General features: G+C 38.2%; 1 protein-coding gene and 1 long non-coding RNA gene across 3 annotated transcripts in view; one reads left to right on the plus strand and one right to left on the minus strand.

The window, feature by feature from the left end:
- Positions 1 to 10,214, minus strand: part of Ublcp1 (Ubiquitin-like domain-containing C-terminal domain phosphatase 1) — a 36,722-nt gene extending 26,508 nt beyond the window's left edge. Inside the window, exons 1-2 of one of the 2 annotated variants that reach the window (XM_081734393.1) lie at positions 10,028 to 10,214; positions 3,061 to 3,257 (exon numbers count right to left, since the gene is read on the minus strand). In XM_081734393.1, coding sequence (XP_081590519.1) covers positions 3,061 to 3,257; positions 10,028 to 10,187 — 357 coding nt within the window. In that variant the 5' untranslated portion in view covers positions 10,188 to 10,214. Of the gene's footprint in view, positions 1 to 3,060; positions 3,261 to 10,027 lie in introns of both variants that reach the window. The other variant, XM_081734392.1, reaches the window with a different exon arrangement.
- A 2,520-nt stretch (positions 10,215 to 12,734) lies between these two features.
- Positions 12,735 to 27,937, plus strand: part of LOC145666827 (uncharacterized) — a 103,681-nt gene continuing 88,478 nt past the window's right edge. Inside the window, exon 1 of the long non-coding RNA XR_014127824.1 lies at positions 12,735 to 13,098. This is a non-coding gene — a long non-coding RNA (uncharacterized LOC145666827). The remainder of the gene's footprint in view (positions 13,099 to 27,937) is intronic.

The raw sequence follows: 27,937 nt of genomic DNA on the forward strand, positions 1-27,937 counted from the left end.
ATAAACTTTGGTACACTGCTAATATACCGAACAGTACTCAATACAAGTCATTATTCTTGTTAGTCAGTATGGATGTTTCTAAATTTATATTGGCTACATTGATACATGTTATTTTCATTCCTTTGTTTCAGGATTGCTGTCACAGATTATGTGGAAGTGGATAATTGAAATAGAAAAAAGAATTTATTGATTAATTGTTTGTGCTGAAAGTGTGTGAAGTGATTGTGAGCAGTGTCACTGTGTTTCATAACACATTTGATACAAATATTGTGAAAGGGAGGAAAATATATCCCTCCCTTTTATAATAGAAATCCTGAAACAAAGGAATGAAAATAACATGTAGCAATGTAGTCAACATAAATTTAGAAACATCCATACTGACTAACAAGAATAATGACTTGTATTAAGTACTGTTTGGAAACGTAATACGTCTCTAAATAACTCAAAAGGCGGATAATTGTGTAAATTCAAATGAATACATCAAGAAACAAATGAAATTGAATATAAATTCCTTTCATGCTGCAGGTAAATGGTTATCGATTTGAACCCAGATATTCACATAATCAATATCGTGCAATGCTTGGTTTATGTTGAATTTTGAATCGGATCCCATTGAGTGCCCAAAATGCAACTTTGTGGTGTTTTAGTACACATATGAGACTACAATCTGGACAATTTTGAAAAAAATCAGAGGGACATTTCTATGCGAAATTCAAAATTCAAATTTGAATTTGAATTTTTGATGTGTTATCTTTTTATTTTACAGTTTTTTAATATAGTACAACTTGTAGAGCAATCTTTAAGCTTTCCAATGGTGTTTGTTCCACATCTCTAATGCATATATTAACCATTTTATGACAATTTTTAATAATCACAGTAACTGAAAAAATGCCGTTTTTTTGGCATTTTTTAACACCCTGTATGGGGACACTTTCAGGAGGAGAAAGGTAATATTTGGGACTTTTTCACCTCCCACTGTAACAAAACTGTGCACCAATTTTTTACAAAAATCTAAGATCGTCAGGTCAGATTTTGCCATTTCATTGGTTGATTTCACATGGAATGTCCCAATTTCTAATTTTTCTACCCAAAAGTAGGGAAATTTTAATTTCCGTAGTTGGCAACACTGATCGCGGGATGGTCCAATTTGTCTCAACAATTAGGTATCCATATGGGATATGTACCTGACAAGTCCTAAGTAGATTTCTCTAAAACGAAGGAAGCTATGGGGAAAAAAGAAAAGTGAAAATTTAAAAATTCTCGAATTTTTTACTTTGGGCTCAAATCTGAGAAGGAAATTTGACACTCAGGGAAAAATTTACCATCATGATAAAGTATGGTCCAACCATATTTGGCAAAGAAAATATCATCGCGATATCTTAATTAGTGTTCACGCAGCGGAGGATTAAATAAGTGACTATCCCGTATGAGTCGTTTTTAAGGCCGTTCTCTTAAGGTTAATCCCATTTTCCCATTTTAGCCTACAAAAGAGATTGTTTAGTGCATTTTATAGAAATATTTCTTAATGGTTATTAAAAAAAGAAAAACTCGATGTCGGTACATTAATTGACTAATTTAACGTCTCTTTCAACATTGAGGTTACACCTGCCATGAATCTACACCTTATCATTGGATCCGAACATGAGTTGCAACTGGGAATTGAACTAGCCACAAGGCGTGTATATTAATCACACAGCGAAAAAAGAACTCTAAATGGTGTTACAATCCACGAAGGTTAAATAATATAATTTTAGCTCTTAATTCAAGCAGTTTTCCAATTGCCAGAACAGTAGTGATTAAGCGCTCCTACACAAACTCTGATTTGGGACTACGTACCCTGAACATTCAGCATCTTTTCGGTAAAAGTACTTGAAATCTATTTATATATTTGCACTTGCTCAAATAACAGTAATGGCAACCCCACTACCATAAATTAAATTTTATTGAGAACCCACGTCTATAATTAAATCTATATTTAGGTTCTATTCTATCATTAGTAACTTCTGAGAGATAAGAAACAATAAAATTAAAACCTGTAACACTCGATTATGTTCAGTCCATCTCTTCTTCTCCCGAATGCAATAATTAAGTGCTTTTACAGTTATAATGAAAGCAGATGCAACAAATCATCATTTCTTTATTTACACTGAAATTCTGAAAGGGACGAAAACCCTCACAGTAAAAAACGAAAAATGTATTTACTTTTTTTTTAACTCTTACAACTCTATTTTCTATGGCGCATGAAGTAAGAGACAAGGATCAATATCAGGACAAATAAACTAGACAGAAAATGGTTATAACCAGTTGTGAACGATATCAGTACGTTTCGATTGTTGTTTATCATTCTTGTTAGAATTAAACCGTTACTATAGCAGTGTTCTTTCAAGAATGTTTTGCGCATATATTTTCAACAAAATCCTTCAACCGTAAGTATACAGACTATACTTTCTTATACTGGCGAAAGAATATTAACTATTAATAATACGAATAGCTCTGGTTTTCGTAATGTAAGCATACATGCTCTACACTAATACAGCGGTAAGGAACATAGTGGTTCGGCGGTATAGAAGTAATCTTTTTACTGCAGTGTTCCTCGTTCGATCTCAAGCAACTTAAGCCAGATAATATCGTATTCGTGCGTTGTCGAGGAAAATACAGTGTTTGAATGCCTTACCTCTGGTAGAGGGTATCAGGTTCGATTCCAGGTCATAAGTTTGTGGAGACAAGACCGGATCAGTGGGTTTTCACGTTTCCTTCCGTATTCCCATTCTACCAATTATTTCATAATTATTCACCTTCAGTAACCATTAGCCTTCTTTAGCCTAAAGGGCATAACTGTAGGACGTTAAATTTGTGATTTCATTTAATTCGTGTTATAGCACAGTTCCCTGTCTTCTCTTATTATATTTATCCTATCAGTCTTTTCATCATTAATCACTTACATTTCATAATTCACTTCCAACTGTCAATGGCGCATAATTGGGCAATATTACAGTACTCATATATTTTAATGTAATGAAATGAAATTAAATCTTTAAAGCATTGTATAGCAACTATTACCTTTGCCAGATACTCTTCTCTGTTTTCAATAGCCACCTCTTCCTCTTCAATGTCAAAGTCGTTAATAACTTCCGGCACATCATCTGGTGGGGTGCTAGCATCAGCTATGTCTTCTTCAAGAGATCCCATCATCATTATTTTGAAGCCTGGCTTTAACTTTAATGCCGAAAGTTTACATGTGTCCTCCGCCACTTTGCCTACTTACAAAAATAATACATTAAGGTGTAAAGACGTACAATTATAAAAGGAACAAATAACATTTAATATAACGAAACCTGTTTTAAATGGCACCACCGTGCGTAACTATTATCTTTAGTTACACGTATACGTCCGACCTCACAACCTTGCTTAATGAAAATATTACCTTTTGTTATTGTCCCAATAGTTCCATATATACAGGGTCTTAAGTACTGTAATAAACGTCAACAGGTGATTCCTTACAGCGGGGTAAGCAAAAAAAAAAAAAAAAAAAAAAAAAAAAAAAAAAAAAGTCCTTTGAACGTACAGACGGACTTTCATGTTAGGGTTGGGGGCTTTGAACACATTGCCTAAGACAATTTCATATCAGCAGTCATTCAACACGTTTGAAAATACTGTATTTTTGTTGAAAGATCGGAGAATACACTAGGTAGGTGTGCGGCAGAACACTAAGCAGCGTGTAGCTGTCCTTTTTCTTTCGCATTGAATTTCGAAACTCACGTACGGTACTTCAAATGTACTTTATTTTGTTGTAACTTCACTATTCATGTATTCGGGTAATTCCACGACAAAGGGACCAGGGGATCCAGCTCGGCCATTTCCAAATTTTATGGAATTTAGTACGAAGTTTCTATATTGTCTTTGATGGCTATATGCCAAATGCCAGTTGAATATCTGCTTTGCTCATATGCATACGGCCTTTCAAAGAGACGCCACTAACCTTCGTACCGTGTGCAAATGTTCAGCGTTTCTGAAAGCTGTAGTAAACAAACGACCTGGTCTTTTGTACTTGGAACCCTTGATGCTGATTCAGAATAGCTACTCACTAATTAGTCGTTTAAGCAAAGCTCGATGTACAGACAATTCTTGTAAGTTCATATATATATATATATAAGGCAGGATTTAGGGGGGCGCAAAGGTGCACGTGCATTCCCCGTCGTTGTAAATATACACTATCTAAAATGAGAAGCTGCAGTGAAAATACCAACACTATCCAACTTTCTGCCATCATGTTTCCGTTAGATGCTTAAAAGAAAGAAGAGTTTTGCCAAAGCAATGGTTTAAGTCGATTTTCTAACAGCTGAAGATTTATTCACTAAGCAAAATAATATAGCGTTTGTCAAGTAGGGAAGAAAACAGAAGCCAGGAGAAGAGAGGACCATTTATTTCCTGCATAACACTTGCGACCCTCTTTAAAATACTTTCCTCAGTTCTATGCATCAGTGTTGTCAGGGGTAAAGAATATTGTCACATGTCTCTGAAGAGTTTCAGTGTGATTGATCATTTTGGTAGTTATTGGTGCACCTCCCTCAGGCAATCCTGGATCCGGACCTGTATGTATATATACAGATGATGATCAGAAAAATGGAAACACCTGAACGAAATTGCAACTTACCAGATTAATATGGTGTCGGGCCACCTTTCGCCTTCAGAACAGCCTTGATGTGACGTGGGATGGAGGCATAGAGGTCGTGAATGGTAGCAAGTGGAATTTTACACCATTCCTCGTGCAGGGCATCGGCCAGTTCTGTGAGAGAGGATGGAGGTGGAAATCGTCGCCGGAGTCGTGTTTCCAAGACGGACCACAGATGTTCAATCATGTTGAGAGCTGGGGATTGGGCGGGCCAGGGGAGGTATTGAACTTCATCCCGATGTTCCTCAAACCACGCTGCAACAACGCCAGCTGTGTGAATGGACGCATTATCATCCTGGAAGATGGCGTCATTGTCCGGGAACAACATCCGGACCATAGGATGTAAGTGGTCTCCTAAAATTGCGACATAATCGTTGGCAGTGATTTGTCCGCTAAGTGTAACCACAGGATCCAATGAAAACCATGATATGGCGGTCCACAGCATCATCGAGCCGCTGCCATGTTTCACAGCTGAGCGGAGACACTGCAGATCAGAAGCCTCTTTGGGCGTTCTCCACACATAAACACGGCCCGTGGTTGGGAATAGGGTGAAGGATGACTTATCAGACCATATCACACGTTTCAAGTCCTCAACGGTCCAAGTTGCATGGTCGCGGCACCATTTGCGGCGTGCGAAAGCGTTATGGTCCCTGATGAGCGGTTTGATCCGTGCAACACGACCCCGTAAGTCCATGTCATGTAATTCGCGACGGACTGTGATTGTCGAAACAGGGTGGGGGAGGTGCTGATTGAGTTCCTCCGTCACTTGCTCCGCAGTGGCACGACGGTTCTGCGTGACAATGCGCTTTAATACCCGGCGTGACCTGTCACTCATGATTTTCTTCCGCCCACTGTTCCGCTTCCCCGATGTGGTTTTCCCGTGTGTTGTGAAGGCCGTCATCACCTTCGACACTGTCCCACACGCGACACACCTAAGACAGTAGCCACTGCCGTCACACTCACTCCACATAACCGCGCACCAACAATTTGCCCTCTTTGAAAATCTGAGAGGTCTCCCATTTTACACTACCTCCGTCTGCTGCAGCCACTGGACAATGCTGTTCCACTGCGCCTGACGTAGTATGGAGACCGACCTAACACACCACCACCAGCGGTCCGACGCTGCGGGCGCCACGACACTACTGCCAACCCATACATCTGACATGTTGCCAACTATAGGTGTTTCCATTTTTCTGATCACCATCTGTATATATAAAGTCTGCACAATTCTGCACAAAGTCTGTACAATTCAGGGAGTCTACATTCAACATACCATGACATCCTAATGTTGTGAATGCACCAATTCAACTTGGAGGTATGATTTCTACTTATAATGTTGGTATGTGGATTAAATTCAGTTACCACTATCCAGCTAGATCCAAAGATATTCACTTGCAAAGTGGTCAAATTTTTTGGTATCTTTGGAGAGCAATATCACGACTGCATCCCTCCAATCTGTAAATTTTAATCCTGTCTCTTAATGATAATAAAAAAAAATGTTTCAAAAAGTAGTACTTATGAACCTTGGGAAGTACAAGTGAAGTTTACGTATTCATTGAGTATAGGGCAAAAGAAGGTCATCGAAAATAATTTGTATTGTACTGAACATACGTAACAATAAACATGCATATCAATTTAAAGCATAAAGTTAACATTAAAACGAACAGAAACATACAGTATAAATCTGCGAAACGTGCAATATACTAAACAATGTACCAGTTTCGTCTAAACAGAGCCGTAATCGTCTCTTGGATAGATTTTGGACAAATGTATTGTCTTCTTGATGATGATGATGGTGCGTCTAAGGTCACAACTATATGTTGGTCTAGAATCCAACAGTTGCCCAATGAAAGGAGCGAGCAGCACGATGGGGATCCATGAAGCTGACACGGTCATCTTGTTGTTCATATGATACTTCACCTCTCTCATCAACCGAACATTATCGCACATACATACATGCAAAACATGTATATTTGCAACTGAAATAGCTTGAATTTCATAATTTGTCGCAAAGGCATTAATTATAAATGCTGCAGCATTATTGGATACTCTGCTTATCCTGATCTTATTGAAACTAATGGGCTCTTTCTCTTGCTTCTGCAATCGTGTACCCCCAGAAAATAAAAATCTTTCTTGAATCAGTCTGAATGTGTACATTGTCGTCCTGTGCCTTATATTTTAAAAAACACCTTTACGCTTGGAATATTTTCATGGCAGAATTTGAACAAATCACATGAAGTCAATATTTGGTCGTATAAGGGCTTCTAAACCAGTACGAGCTAGTTACTAATGCCGCCACCAGGTAAATTTTCATGGCTTGTTCCGAAGAAATTCCATTCAGCAGTGTTGTCAAAATCTTCATGCAAACAAAAATTTATGAAATTCTTGCACTGAGCACCCAATCCATCACTAAAATAATTAATGTTCTTGATTATTCCCAGTTTTGTCTTCAGGTACTCAATCAGACGCATTAGAAATCCAAGAACAGTGACAGTATCATGGTGGAGGCAATCACACGTGTTAATATTCTGAAGTTTGGTTTCCATTAACATAGACGACAAAGGGACGCAATGTGGCCCACTGAAATCCTTGGACAGCATTCTGCAGAACAAACAAGTAGTTTTGAGTAAAATCTATCAATATGATCAATGACTGCCAACTTTTAAAACCAGTCTGTAATGTGGATCCGTTGCTTATATTCTAGTTACAGTATTACATGGCATGTCTGTAATGTGGATCCGTTGGTTATATTCTAGTTACAGTATTACATGGTATGTCTGTAATGTGGATCATCTGATTCATTTCGTTTGGATCATAATCTTTGAAAACATCTAAATAAGACTCGAATGAGTCATTACCAGGTATTGCTCACAGCGTTGCAGCATATATTCCTTAGCTTCCACCTACACCGCTTTCTTGATCAGTTCCTTACAGTCATCTTCGATTGGTTCTACAGCAGACAACATCAGTCTCACATTTTGATGAATTGCGCACACTGAATGTGTTTCAAAAGCTGCAACTGTAATACACCACTTAATCATAGTTCATAAAATTTCGAAGAAGTGAGTTTATTACAGTTTTGTTTACATTTCTTTTAACTTACTAAGAAACAGTGTTTTTGCTTATGGATATTTTCCACCATTGATTCTTACTGTAATACAATCCTTTTTGTCTGAGCACAGAGAACTCATCATCCTCAAACAAGCTGAAGACATTTTGTTTAATTTCCCTTTTAAGTTAGCAGGTGTTGCCAAAATGCAAGTTCCATCTTCCATCTTCTGCAAGTTTCTAGCTTGTTTCGTCATTCTAGTTGAAAGAGTAAATTCTTCAGTTGACATAATCTATATCAATTCAGGCAGGGACGGGGAGAGTGATCTTGATTTAAGACTTCAGGACAAAGGTAAGAAACCAATTTATCTATTTATTGAAATTCTGACCCTACCCGATATACAGGACGCCGAAGATGCCTTGGGCACCATTTCTCATGTGCGATTTTCGGCAAAACATTAAAACGGTTGATCTCTAAAATAGTTTAAGATTTCTTGTTGCATTTTGTTTTATTTGAACGATAATAATTTACTGACTGAAATGATAAACTACGTTTTGAAATATATGTCCAAGTTCTCGTGGTTTGATTTTTTCCCCTTAAATGCCAATCCCAAAAATCTGAGCTTTTTACTGTTGATCACATTCTGTGAGGAGCAGAATTTTCACTTCCGTGTTAAACAGGTTTTATAAATAATGTTTTACAGTAAATCTGCGCCCAAAAATGCAACTTCTCCTTCAAAAAATTAACTAATTAGCTATTAGAAGTCCATTTTCTGATGAAAGAACTAGGTAACTCATAAATTCATGTATGGTCATCTATAATACCGTACGATAGAACAGAATTCAGTGCCACATTTACGTAGACAAAAATATATGGGGCTGATTACGTTCAGGGACATTTTGCAAAATTTACAGCAAAAAATCCAACACTGCATGGGAAGACATGTTTACAAGGTACAAATTTTCTGCAGACAGCAGAATTAAATAATAATACAATTGTATCTTATGTTTAGAAGTGTAAAATAATTACAAGTGCTTTGCGACGGTTAAAATGAATCTATAAAGAACAAATTTCTGCAGATAATAGAATTAAATACAAAGTATTACAACTGTATTTCAGCTTTCCAAGTGTAGGGTCTCAAGTGCTTTACAATGGATAAAATGAGGGAGTACGTATGAAAGAAAACTGTAGATACTAGATGTTAGATACTATTTTCCATCGGTGGTTCATTTCTGCACTGTACAGAAGTTGTATTTTATGTTTACAAGTAGAGTGTTAATACTACGATACCATAACAAGTGCTATTAACTCGTATCATTGCCCAAACACACTTGTTTTTACTAGCCTTGCTTACGTTTAGCCTCACCGTCGCTAACGCGCATGCTCCCTTCGGACGGACCCCCGCTGCCGCTCATCCACCCGCAGCTTCGTCTTGCTCTGACTTGGTTAGATAACATTCGTGCTTTCTAGTGGCCACTTACCACGGGTTTGTTTGCATTTTTTGCACTTTATTTTATGCCATACAATTCGGACGTCATATATATACGTAAATTGTACAATTGTAATTTTTCGACAATTGGCCTACTTCTGATGGTAAGTTGAATTTTATCAATGACAAGTAAGATATTTTCATGTCACCCACCACAATTCATTTAAATGACAATAAAAAGGAAATTAGTGAAAGAATTTTAATTTTTGAACAGTTATTTCGTGTGATGTGTCAAAAGTAAACCTGTACGTTATAATCTTTCAAAATTACTTCTAGTGGCCCCGTTGAACTTCATTCGTGCAAAGTGGGGCATTGTCATGTTGCTAATCACAAATGTCTCTGAAAATAATATAAAGAAAGTTAGTGAAAGAATTATAATTTCTCAACAATTACATCGAATGGTGTGCCTAAACTTGACCTGCACGAAATATAATAATGACGGTAGATTAGTGCGTAAATTTAGATCCTGGTTCGATTACCGGCAGAGTACTCATGAATACCAGGTCCTACATTATACTGTAGGTCCGGATCTCACAGCCTCGGTGCTTTGAAAGTTTATTAAATTATTATTATTTTAAAACTAACCTATCAAGTTTATTCCACAGCACAGAAGTGTAAGCATCCTTACACACGATTTCTCTTGTACAAGGAAGATCTATAAGATTTTCTTATTGACAACAATACCACTAAGAAAAGATGAAGTCAATAAGCTTCCGTAAGATATATTTAGCTGATTTCTGCAAGAGTATCAAATAATAGTAATTATTTTAAAAATGCTAACTCCTGTCAATAGCACACATCGAACTAAAATACTAACCTTTCATTTTCACATTTAAAAGCTTTTGCCTTTCAGGACGAACTCCTGTTTCCTTGTGTATAGCATCTTTCAGAGTAGCTACAGTATCACTATCTGACAATCCAGATATTTGATATTCTTTTCCACTCCACTTTACTGTCAACGTTCCTACTCCCTCCATATTGACGCCACGGAATAGAATACGAACTATCAAAATAAATGTTTACTATCGCTTGTGGCGACATCACACGGTTCAGCTGGACATTGCGGGAACGAACGAAAATGGGGATTTCCACTAATTCCTACTTATGTTAATTTAAAAGAATAGCTTACGGAATAAATAAATATTTACTTTGTGAGTGCAATATTAACAAAGTAAATGGACTTTGAAAAGTCTTTTAAGCTTCGCCGACTGGAAACAACGACCCCGCGACAAGGGCCCCGATCCTGGATGGACGGTGGAGCCCGCACCCCAAGCTCATCTGGGCCCCATGTATTTTTATAAATTTGTACTTTTATATGTATTGTTGTGTGTATTTTTCTATGAATATACAAACCCACATCTGATTGCCCTCCCCCCAAAGTTACAGAAAAATCGGCGCCCTTGCCCCGCGATACGTTTCTGCGGAAATCACGTTAAGTGATGCACGTGCCCATGAATCTATGAGGACAGAGAAAATTACTCGAAAATTACTTGTACTATTAGACATCTAGCGGGTTATCTGAACATACACCAAATAGATGGAGTTTAATATTTTATTGTTATTTGAGAACATATTATAAAACAGTACGAATAATAATTTGCCACGCAGGCAAGCACCCAGAAATTTTTGTTCGAAAGGGTCCAAGCTTTGGGGAAGGGTCCAATACTACAACCCACTACGTCTATGTTATATTCCTGTAGGAAACAATTATTATTTTGCACCCGAAAAGATTATAAATAATGGTAAACTACTTCCACTATATTTTCAGGAAAAAATTATACAAGTATAGGTCTAATTAAAACAATAAGAGGAAGAGTAGCGTGAAAGATCAATTTTTTACACTATATCGAGCATTTCCCTGTTAAACAAGCATAGTTTTGTAGAGAAAGTGTACAAAGTCTATGTTGAGTAAGAACATTTTGGACGCTCCGGACCCGGTGGACCCCCAATGGGTGCTATCCTTAAAACAAACTCACCTTTGCCGTAAACAGTTTAATTATACCACCCGTGACTGGATTGGGCGAGTTTGGTAGAATACACTATATTCTCCTAATTTTACGATTACAGAGACAGGCTTAAATTATGTTACTATAGGCCCTACTAGTTCTCACTGTATGTAATATTTAATATTCCACATTCAAATTGTAAAGAGGCCAAATCAAATTTATTACGAAGGATTTGTTTACAAATTGTCTTTGCACTACTATACCTAAGTCATATTGCCTTCCACTTTAAGACTTTATTTCATGAATTATAAATTAAATCATTAAAAAACACAATTACTACTGGTTTATATCAGTTTACACTATGCATAATGTGCACAGGACAAATACATTATTTTACTTTCACACCACGTTGTAGTGGTTCGGATATTTTTAAATTTTGTTTTCGATGTTACTTTTGTGTTTTTCATGAATTCAATATCATAATTAGAGTTTTTTTATAATCTAATTATATTGTTGGTAGATAGTTGATTCAGATATAGTGTAAAGGTACTTGTATTTATTTCTTTATTCTGCATTGATTCAGTTTGGTGTAACTTAAGTCAGATCTAAAATCTAAAGGCCTACAAATGTTGGTTGGCGCGCCAAATGTTTGGGCTACACGAGATCTTTATTGCTTCCTTTGGGCTGTTCGGATAGTAACTTTTAGTGTTTGGGCTTGTATGGAAACAAACCTACAGCTGCACAAAGTTTTGGGGAGCCAACTTCACGTTAGCCCCCCAAGTGTTGGGTCAAACGAGATTTTTATTAGGCTGGATAGTACTTCGTTTGGCCTGATTGGGTCAGCAACTTTTAGTGTTTGAGCTATTATAATTTTCGAGACATGGGCTATTACATTTATTAAAAAGTGATAGGGCCTATTCTTGCTTCTTTCGTCGGGGCTAACTTCACTACTATGACCTGTGACAAATAGATCTATTGGAATTAGCAGTACCTTTTATCTATTAAGTTTCAAGATTAGGCTGCATTTGAAACAGAGTTACACCTTCACAAAGTTTGAGGGCCAACTTCACTTTATCCCCCCTTCCTTCCGAAGTGTTTGGACCAGATGAGATTTTTATTGGGCTAGATAGTACTTCGTTTGGGCTGATTAGGTCAGCAACTTTTAGCGTTTGGGCTATTATAGTTTTTAACCTATGGGCTATTACATTTATTATAAGTGATTTTCTTGCTTCTGTTGTCGGGGCTAACTTCATTATGAAGAGTGGTCTGACAAGTAGGTGTACTGAAATTAGCAATGTAGCAAGTTTCAATATTTGGGTTGTATTTGAAACACAGTAAGACCTTCATAAAGTTTGAGGGGCCAACTTCACGTCAGCTCCAAAGTATTTGGGCCAGACGAAATTTTTATTGGGCTGGATAGTTCTTCGTTTGGGCTGATTGGGTCAGCAAATTTTACCGTTTGGGCTTTAATAGTTCCCAAGCTATGGGAAGCGATTTTCTTGCTTCTTTCGTCGGGACTCACTTCACTACTATGACCATTCTGATAAATAGGTCTATTGGAGTTAGCAGTAGGCCCTACTTGCAACTGCTACCAGTGCATCAGTGTAGCAACTTTGAAGATTTGGACAGACACACGAGTCAGTCTGTAAGGACTAACATCACCTTGTGTCCTGTGAGTTCAGTTCCATCCCGGCCTTTGTCCGTGGGATTCTTGTGGGAGTGAAAGTGTCGATCCCTCCCTGAGGGATATCGGCAACGCCACTGGAAGATTAACGGCTCGGATCTTTTGCGGGTTCCGCCTTCGGAACGATGACTTCCTTCTAGACAACTATTGTTGCCATGCTTATCATCATCATCTTCTTCTTCTTCTTCTTCTTCTTCTTCGAGAAGACATGACAACTTTCAAGAAGTCACGAACACCATACCACTTTCAAGTTATTGGGTGAGAAAATAATATATTCATTCTTTTAATTTTGTTGTATCTCTTTTGTGCATTCAACCATCAGATTACGCGCTATTTCATGCGCCCAGTGTCTTTGTTAAATCTTTAATTTTGTAATTAACGTGAACCCTTTAAAGTTGGTTGCTGGCGACAAATATCTGTTCCGTTCTTTTGTTTTGACTGACATATTATCTATTACTACGCGAACTTATTTCTGTTAAGTGCTAATTAATCACACGTCGCTTATGATTGACTAAGAATAGTCAGAGCCTGACAGTCTCTTCCATGTGCGCCCGAAGAAAATTGTCTAGGGGGGGCTTAAATCTCTGGTTACTATATTATGTTTGGTATTTTTATTATTATTATTTGTATTAAGAAAATCTTAAGTTTAAATACATTTTCGTGAGCCAGGAGGGGGCTCGGGCCCCACCCTGCCCTTCTCTTCGGGCGCCCATGGTCTCTTCTCAATTATATTTTGTGCTCTGTATAATCACGATCCTTAAATTAGATTCCTTTTCACTGTCATTAATCGTCCCTAATTACTATTTTGTGTATAACTTGGTTGTGCGTACACTCTGAAGCAGTGTTGCCGTCCCACTACAAATAATTATTTCTTGGAGCTAGATTTTATTATTAATTTTGCCTTAGTGTTCAAATTAAACTTCCTTGCTGCCTTTACATTTATTAGCACCGGTGGGATGACCTTCTCACTGCCACAATTTGGTGTAGCCCTATACCTGTGGGACACTCGTAAATTAGTGCTATTTTGAATTTTTATTAAATTTCTGTTATAGTGATTAATCGTTTGTTGATATTGTCTAAACTTAGGCGTCCATTAGCGACCCGTTCAGTAAATCTGTATCACTGTCCAACTTGTGCCGTTGACAGTTGTTTAAATTGAATAGATTCATCTTTTAAATTGGTGTCGAACCACGAAAAACCTCACTTACGCCTAGTCTAAGTTTACAAGTCAGGCGATTCCTTTGATTAAAGGGCTATTCCATCGTCATGGGCAGGACATTTACACTGCATTTTTGATGCTTTAAAGTTGTATATTTCTAAAAATACAACATAAATTCTGCTAATTGTATGATACATGAGCAGTACAGATTTAGGAGTATATGTAGCTGATGTTTTCAGTAAGGTAAACGCACCGGATTTCGACAGGTTAAGGACCTTTTTCAAAATCAATTGCCTATTGTGGCCATAATATTGGTCGGGGTTGGCCCATTTTTTCCCTTGAAATGTACAGTCTCTACTAATACTAAAAGTCACTTCAAGGCTCAAATGCTAATGTTAAAATTTTTTATGAAACCGGAACTCGCCAATGGAACCCGAATTCGACACACTTCACCTGGTTTCGACAGTTGCGGTACCGGAATTCGACACCTTCAATTATATCCATGTATAACAATAAGTCGGCATTATTAGTAGTAGTAATCTCTTCTCAGCTTCAAATATTGTTTTATTGTTATGCAGAAATTATCAGACGGACAAAAGAACACAACTTAAATTTTCTGAACTGAGTAGTTACTTCGATGATTCTCAATTCGACATGCAGGAACCTGATTTCGACATTCCATATCGAACTGAGGTTACAACTATCGGAGAATTATGCAACAAATAGCTTTATGAAAGACTTTGAACATATTTGTACGTTTAGATATTCAGTTGAAATTATATTTGCACTACTGAGCATGAATTCGACAACCTTGTCGAAATCCGGTTCACGTTACAAATAAAGGCTCGTGTTTTCGACAACCCCCCGTTCATGTTACATCACACCTTTGTCCTCACAGAAGAAAACAAAACGCACTGATTGAATCTCCTTTACAACATTAAAGTCCCACTATTTGCTTGAAGCAAACCTAACTTTAATAAAAGTCTAACGAAAATAACTTGCCGTCTTATGATTTTCTTAAGATTATGTGTTTTTTCTCGAAGAGTGTATCACACACACAATAATGTACTTCTTTTCTCCATGCGTGTGACTCATCTACTGTAACCGCACTTTTGACACGAGAAAAGACACTCCCATAATGTTGCCACTTCTATTCACGATCGCAGGGATGACATTTTACGCTTATTTCACAACATTTAAGCACAGGTATGTCGAATTCGGGTGCCTGTCGAATTCAGGCGCGTTTACCTTTTTTTTTTTTTTCTGTTTAGAGTAGAAAATATTAATTCCTAATCGTCTGTCACGGGCGGGGACAAAAAAGAGAAGTGACTTTCGACACACCAAGTGAATGTTACAAAACTCTGTGAATTCTTAGCTCAAAATGTTTTTATATAAACGGAAATGTATAAATGATGAATTTTTTTTACCAAACTTCACTTAAGAGAAATTTGCCAAATATTTATATTAATAAAAAAAAAAACTTTACTGCGTCACGGGCAGGACACCGTGTGAATCAACACACAAAATCTCAATAAAAATGATTTGAAAACTGAAATAAAATCGAAAATAAGTCAATTTCTGCTGTTCTGTTATATCATTGTAGACAAATAGTTCTATTTACTTTACTTGGGACTCGCTTTTATCAGATAATATAAAATATGTAGTACACTTATTTCTCACTTTAGGAAATGGTTTTATTTGCCCATTTACATCCACCTTGTAGGGAACTTCGTACAAAACACTGTCTAACAGTATATAAAACAGGTGCTGGTATCCACTGCCCGTGCCGTGGAAAATCAGCGCCCGGGGCGTACGACGGCGCCCCCGAAAATATGAGTGAGGTCGACAGACCAGCCGCAAAGCGTCACCATGGTTGGCGCCATGCGCAAGAAAATTTTCAAAAATAAACCCTGCTTTTCCTTGATTTTGAGCACTATTTAATACTTTTTCCTTCCATTTTTATATATCTTTTATTTTTCCTCCTGAATTTTGCGCCCCCATACTCTGACTCCCGGGGCCGTCGCCCCTTCCCCCTCAACGCTACGGCACTGCTGGTATCACAGGTATTATTTGATTGAAATGCATGTAAGACACATCTTCAACAGTCTTGAAAATTTTACCGCAATTGCTTACGGTCTTCATACGAATTTCCTTGACTTCCTCTTCCACTGGGCTATGTGAGATAGTAGCATGGAAGGACCTTATAAAATATATCTAATATTTTATAAGATCCTTGGTTGCATGTCTATGCTTTCTCTTTCTGTCCACTAGAGAAAAATTCCATCAACAAAAATGTTCCTTGTGTTATATCTTCAACAGCTGGCCTAACAAGCCTTGTTAACATGCAAACCTAAGTCGTCGCTCAGGATAGCTTCATGGCTTTCGGAATCATCATTTTCAAAATCTGAATAAAAGTCTGTTAGGAGTTTAAAGATTTTACACGGATGAATCTCTGATTTAAAAGTTCGCCGAACTACTCAATTTTCGCTGTCAAATTGCAGAATAAAAGTGTTTTGGTTGGAGACATTCAATTGATTAGAGCAGTTTCCCGCCTTTTATTCAAAGCGTCTTTTTTTTTTTTTTTTTTTTCAATTTCGGCTGATGATAGTAAAACAGATACATTTTGAAACGAAATGCTTAAAGCTGATACGAAATCAGCAGCACATTCTACAATTACTTTTGTTTCACAAAGTTCCATACTGGCATTCTTCTAGGTACTCCAATCGCATCCATTTCTCCCTTGAAACGAACAAAAAGGTGACGCTAATGATAATATTTATATGACACTTATTTTACGTTAAAACATCATACTGGCAGTAATAGATAATCCTCTATTTAAGTAAATAATGTTCATGCTTAGAAAACTTTATTTTAGTACACATGGAATCATTTTCTATCATGAATAACCAATGTACACAAACTTTCCCACCAATGGCATGCCCACTGTCACGGGCAGGACAAGTTTTCAAATTGAAATAAATCGAAATATATTATTAGCATTAGTCCAAAATTTGGTAAATGTGAAGTACACGTGCAAGTTGTTACTTCTACTAAGTACGAACCACATTCTCAAATTTAGTAATTCAGTACAACAACTTTTGGTAGTTTTCTGTCACGGGCACGACACTCAAATTGACGTTTATATCTTTAATGATATTATAAACAATTTTTATCCTGTAAACACTTTTTCAACTGCAGCTTGTAGCAAAAAGAAGCATCTTGAATAGCTCGAAGTTACTTCAGCCAAACATGCACAAATTACCGTAAAATGTTGCCTATAACAAGAATAAAAAATTTCCTCGCAGCTGTCATGTTACAAATTCACAACTTAGATTTAAAATTTTACGTGAATTCTTAGTATAAATAAGTTTTTCTATGTGAAAAAGTAAATTTCGTTCTTTTACTTCATATATATGTAAAAATGCATTGGTTTTGACAGTTTTCGAAAATTTGGGTTCAGGCTCACTTTCGCGTGGAATGGCCCTAAACTGAGATCTATCAATATATTAACTAAATCATCTAATTACACCTTCACCATATTTTTGGGGGCCTGCGGTCAAGTTACACACATACGTAAGCTTGAAATATATTGCACATTGACATTTTATATAGTAAATTCTTGTGAAACCAACCTAATTCAAGAACCAAACAAAAATAAATGTGTCATTAAATAGTTATTATTATATTCGAGATTCGAAAAAAAAAAAAAAAGTAAATCAAATCTTTCAGTTTCAGTTTCATAGTTATACCATGCAAGCTAAAAGAGATTATAATTCTAACAGTTGTTCTACCGTTCCAATTAAGGTGGATCACTAGGTGTTCCCGGTGCTATACTAAATACTGCTTGAATAGTGCGGCGTTGCCAGGTTGTGTCGAGTGTGTACTGGTCCCAGATAATAAAGGACGTAATCATGGAATTCTGTTTGGATATTTACTGGAGAAATTAGTTTTCGACTCTCACTGCAATTCACAGCTAAATTCCGTTTCTCGAACTGCAACGCTAGAATTAAGAAATTAAACGTACAAAGTTGGCAACAACGCATTATGGCGTTCTGCGCAAGTTTCTTCTCAAAATCTATTTCCTTGAATGTAAATTAATATTTAAATAAAATGTGAAACATAACAGGAAAACCGGTCAAACAATATATCTATTTCGTAATAAGATCGTTACTTTTCAAGTACTTTACACATTCAAATAAACATTTCATAAAATTAAGCACTTCTAGTAAGATCTAACAGCAAGTGCCATCTTGTGAGCTCTTTGTAAAACGAATGAAATATTTTCTTCTATTTGTTACTGTTTTCAATATCAGAAGACAACCAAATGAATCAGTGTCTTGTGTTGTAGCTGAAACATAACTTTATCCTATACTATAATATTTATAAATGTAACGTTTGATTGCGCAGTAGTTAAGGGAATGAGCTAAAATATGTACTGACTTCCGGGTGGTGATCCACCTTAATTAATGAATCACTGTTCTTATATTCTTTAAAGCACATTTTCAAATATAATTTTTGGTTTATAAATTGAAGGCTATGTATTTATGTTTTTCTTCAAACCACGTTTTTTTTTTTTTTTTTTTTATTTGCTTTCCAATGGCATCCAGTCTTTCAGCGATTAAAAAAAAATGTCATTTGGGTAATAGGCCTCGGTTAGGTAACACGCAAGGTCCGATTAGATGGTCGTTAATACCACACATTGACTGCAAATCTGTGCTGATGGTCGTGCACCAAAGTGGCATGTGGATTTCACACATCCCACATATAATTGTTGTGATTGTTGAATGCACCCGTCTTGCTAAATATTGATTCGTCGGCCCACAAGATCACAGTTGGAAAGTTCGGAATGCGATAGTTTGACGTAAGTCTCATTGGCAAAAGTCCACACGGTGGAGAAAGTCTTCTGGCAATAGCTCATGTACTTTCTTCAACTTGAACAGGAGCATAGCTTCGTCATGGAGGACTCGCCACACACTCATATGACCAGCGTGTAATATATGGGTTAAACTGCGTATGCTGGATTGAAAACAGGCCAGAACTACCACAACCATTTCCTTTACAACCCTAACAGTTCGCACATGTCGAGTTCTTTCAACCAATATCCATTTGGGGTCTCAGAGATCCCCTTTCTCGAAGACGAAGATAGAGACGTTGAAAAACGACGTGCGACGGTAATCGTCGATTAGGGAACTTATCACTATACAACCGCTTCCCATACATGTATGAAATGCATACAGCCAGCTCGGATAGTGAGATATGTGGCATCTTAGCCAGAACGTGGTATCACATACAAACAACTACCGCAATTAACACCACAGCACAGCTCCCTCGTGGCTAAGCGGTAGCGTACGCGCCTTTGGCGTGGGAGACCCGGGTTCGATTCCCAGCGGGAGCTCATGTGGTTCGGATTCCGCGTTAATCAGTAGGTCCACATCTCATATAGTCTCGCTGCTGAAAGGGACGCTAAACTAAAATCAACAACAACAACACCAGAGCACTGTCTTCTAGTAGAATTGCCAACTCTGAAAAATAGAATTACGACACCCCCTCAAAATTCTCTATGATGTAGGCCTAAGTGTGAAGTACATTCTTTGAACCCATCCATAAAAAGTGAATTAGCATCTGTATTCTGCATATCCTTAGTACATTTACTAATAAGCTTAATAGATACATGTGGTCAAAATGAAAAACTGGAGTCGGTATTGATAATTTCATCGTATTTATCAGTACCTGCCACTACTTTAAAAATATCAAAACAGATGAACAAAATTATATTAATCCTTACGTGACAATTTTGGATTTGCAAACTGAAATTTACTCTTTAAACTTATACTTCAACTACGCGAAATTGCTTTAAGAAGTCATGAGGAAGGAAGTTGGAAGTTTGAGGAAAATGTCATATACAAAGCTAGGGACGTGAAACTAAATAATGCAATAAACATTGTACTAAAGAAATGCCTAAATGTAGAGATGGACAATTTGAATTTATCGCTATATTTATACCACACAATTATGACAAATTATACATTTAAATAAATGAAAAACTGCCACAGATTAATATATATATATATATATATATATATATATATATATATATATATATATATATATATATATATCGCTTAATGTATAATACAATGGAAATTTATATTTGTAAAGGGACTGGTAAAGAATTTCGAAGTTCGATGTTTTATTCTGGATTACAGAATTCAAAAGACCGGTCAAAAAGGGGCTGGTAATAAGTTTGTACTGGTCACCGGCCTCGGCCTTGATCAAAATAACAGCAATATTTCCGGTCAGGCTAGTGAAATACCGGCCAGTTGGCAAGCCTATCTTCTAGCTGCTGTAATCTTTGAAATCACATGTTCCATAACTGTCCACTTTAACTCAGGAACATAATTTGATGTAAACACTGCCTGCAAAGCTAAGGACTGCAAGCGTCACGCAAAACAAGCTTTCCCATACCGTTAACGTCGCCAACACCTAGTGGCTCACTTGCCGGTAACGTCGATCGTCGATATAGCGACGCGTCGAAGGATTGCCGCTAGTGTGCCACTGGCAACAGGGTTTCGTCGAATCGAAACAGATATCTAGAGTCGGCGTGTTGAAGTTACCACCGCGTAGCAGCGAGGGCTTCATCTTGGTCCACGCACCTTCGATTCGTCGCGAAGAGACCAACACGAACTGTCGCCAGTCATGTGCGTGCTGTTACATATACGTATATTCCTAACAAATTGTTCCTAAAGTGACCCCTGCATCTATAACTGAGGAGTGTTCTTTTAAAACTCAATATAGCAAATTTTGAGAAATGGATTTATATATGGGATAGGTAGACCTATACTTTTGATGCTACCAATCGAACTGTGATATTAGAAACAGCAAATCTCGAAATGTGTAGTGTGTATAGAACAGTGTTGGGCAAATTTCAATTGAATTAACAATTAATCTGTAAATTTAATTGTTAATTGCAATTAACAATTGAAATAAGTAATGGTTAATTGTTAATTGCAGTTGGCCATTAATAAAGGAGAATCAATTGCAATTGATCAATCGATTGAAAGTAATTGCAGTGGAAAGTAATTGCAATTGAATTCTGTAATTCAATTGCAATTGAAATTAATTGGCAATTGATTCAATTGCAATTGATTTCCACAGCAATTACTTTCAATTGATTGATCAATTGCAATTGATTTTCACTGATTAATTTTCAACACTGTAGTTCAGAGAGGGCGTGGGACAATGGAAACTTTAGCCACGACCAATTGACTCACCACCCGTCGTGACCCACGACCCACCGTGACCCACTGTGACCCACCACCCACCATAAACCACTCTTACCCACTGTGACCCACAGACCCACCAAAACACATTGTCATCAACTCTGACCCATGATTCACGCCCTCTTCTCTACTGACTAAAGAGTTTAAACTTGTAATAAAACAAGCCTATAAAATTATCACTCATCGGAGTTTGAATTTCTACGATCAATCGCTCAAGCACCGCACTAATACAATAACGGCGGATCTGACCTTTCTAATATAAATAAAATAGAGTTTATTCGTGTGTCTGTCTGTCTATCTTTGTGCGGCCTGTGGACGAGACGAGTGGACCGAAACTTTTCAAAATTTGGTCACGGGTAGCTTGGTCTAGGCCCCAGACCAAGACGAAGAGTTTTTTTTTTATTTCTTACTAGGGGGTCTCCAGGGACGTTTACCGGGACGGCCTGGGGACCAGAAAAGTCCACCGAGAGTTACCAAATTTTGGTCAAAGATATCTTGGTCCAGGTCCCACACCAAGGCAAAGCGTTTTCGACAAAATTCGAACCAGGGGGCCCCAGAGGGGCGTTTACCAGGACATGTAAAAGTAGTAGAAAATGAACGATATCAGTGTCGATTTCATAGTTTTCGGGGTCGCTGAGATCAATGGTGAAACTCCGATCGCATTAACTTCTAAATTCACCCTATTCGGCTGCGGGCCGTGGGTCAACAGGGGAGGAATACCGAAACGTAAAAGTAATCCAAAATGACCGATATTGGTGTCAAATCCATAGTTTTCGCGGTTGCTGGTATCAATGGTGACATTACCATTAACGATGACTTTCAAATTCATACACCGTTGTATGCGGGCCTTGGGTCACCAGAGGGGGGAATTCCGAGACATGTAAAAATAATCGAAAATGACCGATAATAATGTCAAATCCATAGTTTTCGGGATAGCTGAGTTCAATGGTGAAACTCAAGACCGCGTTTACTTTCATATTTAGCCCCCATCAGCTAAGAAAGGGAGGCATTATAAAGGGGATCACGAGACATGTAAAAATAATCCACAATGACCGATGTCAAATCCGTAGTTTTCGCGGTGGCTGACATCAATGGTGATACTTTCATTAGCGATGATTTTCAAATTTAGCCACCATTGTATGCGGGCCGGAAATCACCGGGGGTGGGGAATTGCGAGACATTTAAAAATAATGGAAAGTGACCGATATTAGTGTCAAATCCATAGTTTTCGCTGTCGCTGAGATGAATGGTGATACTTCCACAGGCGTTGATTTCCAAATACAGCCCCCATCGGCTGTGGGCCAGAGGCATTGTTTTTTTCAAAATTGGAATCTGAGGATTATAGGGACTTTACCGTCATATGTAAAAAGTAGACTAGTAGAAAATGGCAGATGTTAGTGTCAGATTCATAGTTTTCGCGGTATTGGTTGGGAGTTGGTGGGGGCCAGAGGAGATTTTTTCACAATACGAACCAAGAGGGTCTGAGGGGGCGTTCACCGGGACATGTAAAAGTAGTAGAATTTGTGTCGAATCCATACTTATTGGGGTTGCTCAGACGTATAGTGACACCCCCGATAGTGTTTACATTGAAATTCAGCCCCCATCGGCCTTCCCAATGAAAACACATGTACGTTGTTGGATGTGTATATTCACACAAAATATATCCAATTTTAGAAATGTTTCTTAATTGTTCTCCCGTTGTTCAGTTTGTTTACATTGATATTTTATCTGATCCGTGCGAAGAACGGGCATAACAGCTAGTACGAAATGGTAAAGTGTTTGTTATGGAACAAATTACAATGAATTCAATTATATAGATAATAATTATAATTATAATTAATAATTATTTCCTTGTTGAATTATAGATACTTTTCAGTGGAAAACTGAATAAAATTTAAAAGTCCCAAATCAACGTAAAGTAGACCAACGTAAAGGAAAAATGTATAAAATTTTCCATATAATTAAGCTTACAAACTTAAATGGAAATTTAGCTTAATTCATGGAAATTTTTTGTGTCGTTTTGTGCGCCTATTTCCTCGTTTTCTGCGTCACCGGAAATGGGTCAATGTTATCCTACAAATATGGCGGTACAAGTTAATGCTGTTCCGTCAGGAACGATTTCAAGGTCATTTCCTTCACATCCTCTTGTGCGTGTTTTCTACCGTTTAGTAAGCCTATTTCAACGTTTTGTGAATCAAGGGTAGTGGGTCAAAATGGGCATTCAATATGGGAAGAAAAATGATCCACGCTCCCACCAGTATCGAATTTCAAGGTCGCTTTTTCGCATTGTTTAGTGCATGTTTTTACCATTTCTGCGCATATTTTCACGTTTTGTAGGCCAACGAAAGTGGTTCAAAGACGACCTACAAATATGGCAGAAAAATACATATTCATTCCACTTTCAAGGTCCATTTTGATCCTCTCCCACTGATGCACAAAGCGACACAAATCATGCATAAAAATTGTGAAGGAAACCTCGACATTCGATGGTGACGGAACAGCATTAAGTTATTCCGCTATACTTGTAGGCTATTTTGAGCCATTTTCGTTTTCGCACTAAAGTGGAAATAGCAGCACAAAACAGTACAAAGCAGGCACTATACGATGCGAAAGAAACGACCTCCAAATTCGATAGTGGCGGAACAATGGCTCTATTTCCTCAGACATTGATGGACCATTTTGACGCATTTCTGGTGATGCTCAAAACGTGGAAGTAGGCGAACAGAACGGTACAAAATACACACTAAACTATGCGAAAAAACCAACCCCGAAATTCGATAGTGGCGGAACAGTAAGCCATTTAACTCCCACTTTAAAGCCCCGTTTAACTCACCTCGGGTGATGCACAAGACGAAAATTAGGTGCAGAAAACTTTTTTAAAAAAGGCACTAAACGATGCAAAAGTAATGATCTAGAAATTCGATAGTGTCGGAACAGTGGGTCATTTTCGTCACACCTTGGAGGCTCATTTTGACACACTTCTGGTGACGAACAAAACGTGGAAATAGAGACACAAAACGTAACAAAACAGGCACTAGTCAATGCGAAAGGAAGGACCTCGAAATTCGGAGTGGCGGAGCAGTGGGTCATTTTCGTCACACATTCGAGGCCCATTTTGACCGTCTTCCAGTGACGCACAAAACGTCGAAATACGCGCACAAAAGGGTACGGTACGCGATGTGAAATTAACGACCTCGAAATTCGATAGTGGCGGAACAGTGGGCCATTTTCGTCCCATCTTGGAAGCCCATTTTGACCCACTTCTGGTGACGCACAAAACGTGGAAATGGGGGCACGAAACAGCACGAAAATTCAATAGTCGATGCAAAAGAAAGGACCTCGAAATTCGGTAGTGGCGGAGCAGTGGGTCATTTTCGTCCCACCTTCGAGGCCCATTTTGACCGTCTTCCAGTGACGCACAAAATGTCGAAATAGGCGCACAAAAGGGTACGCAATGTGAAATTAACGACCTCGAAATTCGATAGTAGTGGAACTCTTGGTCATTTTCGTCCCATCTTGAAAGCCCATTTTGACCCACTTCCGGTGACGCACAAAACGTGGAAATAAGGGCACGAAACGGCACGAAACATTCACTAGTCGATGCGAAAGGAAGAACCTCAAAATTCGGTAGTGGCGGAGCAGTGGGTCAATTTCGTCCCACCTTTGAGGCCCATTTTGACCGTCTTCCAGTGACGCACAAAACTTCGAAATAGACGCACAAAAGGGTACGCGATGTGAAATTAACGACCTCGAGATTCAATAGTGGCGGAACTCTTGGTCATTTTCGTCCCACCTTGGGGACTCATTTTAACCCACTTCCCATGACGCATAAAACGGAAGTAGACGCACAAAACGATGTGAAGGAAACGACCTCGAAATTCATTGGTGGCGGAAGAACAATAATTTGTTCCGCCATATTTATAGGCCCATTTTGACCCACTTCCGGTGATGCACAAAATGTGGGAATAGGCGCACAAAGCGACAAAAAACACGCACAAAAGATGCAAAACAAAGTACCTCGAAATTCGTTGGTGGTGGAACAAGCTAATGACGCCGTGAGCACTAATATAAGTATATACTGTAGTTCTTACCAGGGGGCGCGGTGGGTCAGTGGTAGAGCGTTCACCCCCGGTGCTTGAGGTCCCTGGTTCGATCCCAGCTCGCGCAGTTTGGACTTTGTGGTGGACAAACACCGTGCTCGTGGATTTTCTCGGGGTTCTCCCGTTTCCTCCCACTTTCTTCATTTCATTCATTTCCCATCATCACCGGCTCGGTAAAGACGAGTTATCGAATCGGCTCGATTGGAGCCAATGGCTCGAACCAGCTCCGTTGAAACGAGTCCATAGGCTGGGTTCGAGTCAGCTTAACTGAGCCAATGGCTCGAACCGGCTCGGTTGGGGTAAGCAATCAGCTCGGTTCGGTTCGGCTCGTGTGAGCCACCGACTCGAGCTGGCTCGGTTGGATGAGCTGTTGGCTCGGCTCACTTCTCGGTTCGGCTCGAAAAATGAATGAGCTGTGAGCGAGCCGCTTGAGTCTTTGACAACCCTAAACCCGGGTCGAGCAGTTTTAAACATGTTTGGCTTGAGTCCCATAACTTCTAACACTTTTGGCTCGAGCCCGAATATTTGCTCCTCCTGAACTCAAACCAAGAACCTCGTGACCGATGTCCTTGCCTCCTGAAGATTTCTTGACTACCGAGATCGACAGTCAACTAATTTTTAGTATTCCGACCGCCTATATTCCATGTTTAGTAAACCGCCTATATTCCATGTTTATACAGGTACACGGTGTTATAATAATAATTAGTTATAGTAGTAGTAGAAGTATCATTGATAATTATATTGTCTATGTAGGATACTTGAAGATAGTAGTACTTGGAACTACACAAAGGATTTAGCTCGAATTGGCTCGACTCGACTGAAAACTCGATCCGAACTCGAGTCGAGTTGGGGGAAATTTTTCGAGCCGAGGTCTCGAGTCGAGTTTTAAAGAAAACTCCTCGAACTCGCTTGTGCTCATTCCTATTGTATGCATGACGGGCATATAGAGTTCTTTCGAGGGGGATAGAACCATAAACATAATATATTTAAAAAATACTTAGTTTCACGGCTTTCTTCCCAGGGAAGAAAGGGATGGTAGGTATCCAGCATTTCTTATAAGTACCTTATTTGAAATATGTAAAACAGTAACAAGTGGACAATACAATATACATACATCTTCTTATCTTCAGTTTTAATTGCTGATTTCAATTGCAATCAACAATTACAATTAACAATTACAAGTTTCAATTGTCAATTGCAATTAACAATTGAATGTTTCAATTGCACCCTTTGCAATTGACAATTAACAATTAAAAGTTTCAATTGCCTGGTGACCAATTAACAATTAACAATTGACGAAAATTCAATTGCAAATTTTATGATTGAATTCAATTGCAATTGAAATTAATTGTCAATTACAAATTGAAATCAATTGCAATTGAAATCAATTGCAATTGATTTTCAGAGCAATTACTTTCAATTGATTGATCAATTGCAATTAATTTCAATTGATTTTGCCCAACACTGGTATAGAATACTAAATCATGAGCGTTTTGTCAGAACTCGATAGAGGTTATGTACAATAATAACTAAAATGCAATTCTTGTAAAAATATGTTTTGTGCTCTATCGAGTTTTGAAAAAAAAAACGATCTTCAATTGTATAAATTGAGATGGCAGCTGTCGCCGATCATTAGAAAGTAAATATAGGAGAACTATGAAATAAAGTAAATAGACTCGCGTCATTTTGTTATAAAATTACATGGCTAACGCATTTTATATGATCCCAAACGGTTATCGTCGAATATACACGGTTAAAGGATCACTGATTGGCCAAACTAAAGAGATCTTAAGGATTTATTCCTCTACAAACGAGATTTTCTTCATAGTCACCATGGCGAAGACGGAAGACCACGCTCCTAGTAATCATAAGGTTGGTGGTTCCCGCCCAGCCGGGGTACTTTTCTTAATGTTTTTTAGACTGACCTTAATGTAAACAATCACGGATATTTAACATATTTTAGGAGGAGTAATTTTGTGCTTCATTGGCTTTTTGTCGCGTCTCTGCCACTGGTAGTATAATTTTCAAAACGGAAGTAGGACCAGAGATTGTTAATCCGAGGCTGCCAATTTTTAGAGAAATGTCGATGGTCCACCGCGTACTGACTGGGAAAATGTTTTCACCCAACTAATAATATTCTTTCTATTGCTATCAACATGCCATAGCGTGCAATATTTGTAATATCATCACTGCGAATGTGGTTAATTACATGCTGCATATACGAATGTACTTCTTCCTGCATGTGTGTGGGCAACCCCGCACATCATGTTTCGTCCGCCATCTTGAATCGGCTTACGCTATATACATCTATCACAGCATACCGCACGTATTGCAGCCAAGCCGTACATTTCGCCTATTTTGGTTCATGTATCCTTCAGAAAATTGCTGGGAATCCCAGGGGCATCATTTAGGAGGGGTAGGAGAGGCAATCCTCCCCCAAGAGTTTGAATTATACATATACTCTAATGGATTGTCTACTAATATACTAGTACAAAATGAAAAAGTCTTACGTCGGTGGTGCTCTTGCCCCCTCAAGCGAAGTCTGAAATGACGCCCTC

The sequence above is a fragment of the Thermobia domestica genome, chromosome 12 (genome assembly GCF_964235325.1).
Source record: "Thermobia domestica chromosome 12, izTheDome1.hap1.1, whole genome shotgun sequence".
Classification (NCBI taxonomy): Eukaryota; Metazoa; Arthropoda; class Insecta; order Zygentoma; family Lepismatidae; genus Thermobia; species Thermobia domestica.